Source organism: Carassius auratus, unplaced genomic scaffold, assembly GCF_003368295.1.
Source record: "Carassius auratus strain Wakin unplaced genomic scaffold, ASM336829v1 scaf_tig00035708, whole genome shotgun sequence".
Lineage (NCBI taxonomy): Eukaryota > Metazoa > Chordata > Actinopteri > Cypriniformes > Cyprinidae > Carassius > Carassius auratus.
Window position 1 is genome coordinate 87640 of NW_020526256.1, and position 4404 is coordinate 92043.

Below are 4404 nucleotides of genomic sequence, written 5' to 3' on the forward strand. Positions count from 1 at the left end.
TCAAAGTAATAATAAATAGATGTTACTGAATCCTCAAACCAAACCAGACAAAGTAATTTAGATTAACCTAGGATCTCTAATAATTATTATTAAAATAGCAATCCCATAATTAAACTTATATAATTTGAACAATACACATGCTTAGAGTAACGTTACTTCTGCCAAGTTCTACATTCACATAATAAAGTCTTCGCTATTTAATTTAAATTGCACATTACAACCAAGCAAAAATCATATAGTCTGAACTCCACACATTCAAACACAATCACATTCTGTCCTACCAGTTGCGTCTTTGGATGATCAAGAGCTGTGGTTAGGGTATCTTTTTCCAGGAACGGGTGAGAGGGCCAACTGAGCTCTTACCAAACATTTCAATGCCATGCACTCCCTGTGGGTGCGCCGGTAAATATAGTCCCAAGAGCACTTCCGAGAAATTGGTTCCACCTCCTGTCACTTTTTCCGTCACTGTTGTATGGTTGCCCCCTTCAGTTTGGGAGTGCTCCAAGTATCCTGGGTAAATCTAGGCTGGAGTGCTCAGTACAACTTGTAACCATGAATTGACACAACAGTGTATGTTAGTATCTCTGCAGCTTCTCCATTGCTTAAATTTCTTAAATTAAAGAAATTTAATTGCGTGTCAGCTTAGTCACAACAACAGAGAAACTCTCTGAACAGATAATTTACTGCAGACTTGTTTATGATAAACCATTATGATAATATCAACTGATGCTGACATGAAACATGCACAAGATCTGCAAAACAAAAACACTTGCACATACTGACAATTGTTTTTAATTAATTGTTTAATCACTATGGTGTAGATATAGACATTATTAATGTCTTACTAGACGAGTGGGAGAAGTTTTCCACCACCGTCACTGGGCATAGGACGTTTGAGCATCTCTGATTTCAACATAAGCATATTTTTTAAATCATAAAGTAAGATTTGACTATAAATAATGGCTCAATCATAAAAAAAAAACATAGTACCATCATTTTTGTCTTCCTCGTTTGACTTTCATAATTATTTTTCTTAATCTGTTAAACACATTAACAGATTCTAAACACATTATCATTAAGCATTAAATTAAGCATTACATTTAGAACTTTTCCACATGTATTTTAGATCCAGGTCTCTTGTAAAGTGTATGTTTAAATAAAATAAAGAGACAAAATACCTGTTTAAACAGAAAACAAAATATACAGTATTTTGTATTTTGAAAAAAAAAAAACTATTCTGATTGCAAAGAATATTTTACAACTGCTTTGAAACTTAAGTTTTCATTTCACCTAAATGAACCTGGATGACAACACTGCCAGGAGACAACAGGCAGTCATTAAAGCAGGTTTGCCTCACTAAGTATTGATAGACATCTAACATTATCAAGATGAATTTGTTCTTACACAGTTTAACTCTTGAGTTCTTGTGATATTTTATTACCATCTTCTAGACTATAGAGATTAAACTGCGATAATGTGTAATGTTAAAGGTGTGTTTTGAAGAAATTTTGGTTTGACTGATCTACTTAAATTAAGTTAACCAGCTAACATTATACATACTCTTTTGGTTTCTCTACCCAATATTAATTTTCTTTACAAATGCAATAAAAATATCGGTACTCGTTATCGGCAAGTACCAAAAACAAAAGTGTCATTATCGGGCGAGTAATGGAAAAAGTGGTATCGGTGCATCCCTATAATGTATTGTGATAATTTTTGGATAGCACTTTGTTAGAACAGATCTTTAAATCAGATCCAATCCATTCAGATCATGTCAAAAAAAAAAAAAAATATGGTACCCAAAACTTTATTAGAGGTCCTCTATCAGCCAAGGAGTTGCCTGCATGAAGAAACCCAGAAAAGAGCAGAAATACAGGATAAAAATGAGCGGAGTTTATTGAATAATCTTAGTTGTGTAGGTTACTATAATCTTCAATCTATAGTCTTCATCCGACCAGCACAAATTTACTTCTTCACAACATGTGATGTTAAAAACCTTGAAAAGGAGACATTCTCTTATCTCTTACTCATGAAAACAATTATCTCCAAGATTATAACAATAAGGATAGAAGAAACATGGTAATAATATTTAAAATGCATAATACAAAATGACAAATTATCAAATAATTAGCATTTTAAATGATAAAATGATTAATTAAAAAATTAAAATGAAAGAATAAATGAATATAAAATAAAATGCAACACAAATGTCTGCTCTCCTGAACACACACACATGGGTTGCTGAAAACAGAGACTCTGAAACAAGCAGATCATGGAAAAGAAAGTAATTTCCAGGCACAGCTCAGAACACAGAGCTCATGGGAGTTTCAAGGGCAATCGAAAAAACAAACAAAGGAACTGGGTATTTAACAAGATGTCCCAATAACAGACACTAAATCACTTCAAAAATCGATTAAAACCTGTTAAAGTATAACATTTTACCAAGTTTAGAATAACACCGCAATAAGCACACTGTAATAAAAAAAAGAGATTGACAAACCAACTCGATTTAAAGAATAGTAGTATTAAGAGAAACAAAACATTATATTATAAGAAACTTTTGTATCTAATTTAGTTTTTTGAGTTCACATTTTGACAGATAACGTTCCTAAATGAGGACAGGAATATAAAAAAAAAAAAAAGTAGACTTACAATGTGATAACAGCAAACATTAGAGATATAAATGAAAACCTGTGCCAAATAAATGCAGACGATTCTGCAGTGGTGATTTCTAATGTGAGCAGTCAAAACCGAGACAGAGATTTTTAGGATAAATTCATAGTAAAATGTTATACATAAATATTCAAAGGTAATTAATACCTGTTGTGGCTAAAAGAATGAAAATGACACTTCTGAACCCAGTAAGGATACTCCCACCTTTAAACCAAATGAGAATCCAAATCCAAGGATTTTGGCCTCCACCCCACCCACACCAATAGATGCACCCGTGTCAAAGCCTAGTCCCACTTTCACGCCAACCGGACCGGCTTTAGCTGATGCACTGGCGATTTCAGCCCGAGCCATTGCTTCGAGTTTACCCTCTTTGGCTTCGACACCAAATGAGGCACTTGGACCTTTGGCTTCAGCCTCAAATATACTGTATTCAGCACGAGCTCGTCCAACTCCTGCTTCTGCAAGGTATCCAGCCTTGGGAAGCCTCTTTCCTGGTTTGTTTTCAAAACCTGATGCATAGAAGCCTTGTTCAGCATAACCTCCTTCTGCATTGGCACTCGCTGGTCTATCGTACGTGTCAATCATCTCCAGTAAAGATTTCGTATTTTGCGCTTCTGACTTTTTGATAGTATCCTCATCAATTTCATTCATGCCATCTTTCTGCCACTGTTTGGTAGACAGCATGTCTAACTCTTCACCTGTAAATGAAACCGATGAGCTTTAATGCAGTGCATACAGACAGGTGTTTAGAAAAACAACAAGCTTATTATATATATATATATATATATCCACCATTTAATGCTCAACATTAGAACACTGTAAATGTGACGAGTTGCTATTACACAACCTTGCATGCTAATATTTCTGTATTTGGTCTGAATCAATCTGAGATTTGGATTGCCTACATCTTCATATTAGATTAGTAATAATATATTTTTACATATATAATATATTTTTGGTTTAATAAAGAGACGTATTTCAAACAAACTACACTGAGAACCAAAATAAGTACATGAATACACAAAATAGAATAAACAAATAACACTAAAATGTAGAGTTTGTGCAATGTATGTGTTAGAAATATAGACCAACTACTACACTTACGGTTTTCTTCATGTCCATGGTTAAAATGTCTGGTATCAGGTCTAATGTCTTCATCTGCAAATAAAACATTATCTTTAATGCAGTGATAATCACACAGGTGTAGAAAACTAACTTTGTATTAAAATACACTTACCACATTCATCATGTCCATCGTGGCTTAACTCCAGTCTTTTAGACATTGTAGTATGCCACAAGTTAACACAATCTATGAGTCTTTGTTGAAGTGTCCTTGTAAACTGATATATATAGGGGCAGCAACTGAAAGCCAAAAACGAGAAGTCCTGCAGTGGGTTTAATTACCAGTAAATTAGCATTTTGATGCTACGTTTTGTCTGTTAAGAATTTGCTCATGCTGGGAACAGCTCCTAAAATATATTTTTCAGTCTATGTTCCAACACAAAAAAAAAAAATAATAAAAAATAAAAAAAACACTTACATTTACAAGACAACAGTGTTTTGGCAAGCTGGAAACATCACTATCGTCTTTGTCACACTATGTGTAAAGTCAGGGAGCGAGGAAACCAGAAATACATGGAACAATCTTCTTTCAGTAATCCATAGGTATACACCAGGCAGACAGGAGCACAAAGGTAGACGTACAATCTCTGAGAAAAAATAACAGCAAGG

General features: G+C 34.0%; 1 protein-coding gene across 2 annotated transcripts; it reads right to left on the bottom strand.

The window, feature by feature from the left end:
- Nucleotides 1-1871: 1871 nt before the first annotated feature.
- Nucleotides 1872-4404, bottom strand: LOC113082122 (uncharacterized). Of its 2 annotated transcripts, none has more exons than XM_026253996.1 (4): nucleotides 4214-4404; nucleotides 3911-4035; nucleotides 3778-3831; nucleotides 1872-3371 (listed from the first exon to the last, which is right to left on the bottom strand). In XM_026253996.1, the coding sequence occupies exons 2-4, from the start codon at nucleotides 3954-3956 to the stop codon at nucleotides 2830-2832; spliced, it is 642 nt and encodes a 213-aa protein (XP_026109781.1). In that variant the 5' UTR covers nucleotides 3957-4035; nucleotides 4214-4404; the 3' UTR covers nucleotides 1872-2829. The 2 variants fall into 2 exon arrangements, with proteins under 2 accessions (XP_026109781.1, XP_026109780.1); XM_026253995.1 differs by having other exon boundaries at nucleotides 3911-4058.

What these genes read in the sequence shown, in the direction of transcription:
- LOC113082122 (XM_026253996.1), bottom strand. Translation starts at nt 3,956, where the DNA reads ATGTCTAAAAGACTGGAGTTAAGCCACGATGGACATGATGAATGTG. An exon ending in CGATGGACATGATGAATGTG is followed by an intron (nt 3,832 to 3,910) that starts GTAAGTGTATTT and finishes TTTTATTTGCAG; the next exon opens with ATGAAGACATTAGACCTGAT. An exon ending in CCATGGACATGAAGAAAACC is followed by an intron (nt 3,372 to 3,777) that starts GTAAGTGTAGTA and finishes TTTCATTTACAG; the next exon opens with GTGAAGAGTTAGACATGCTG.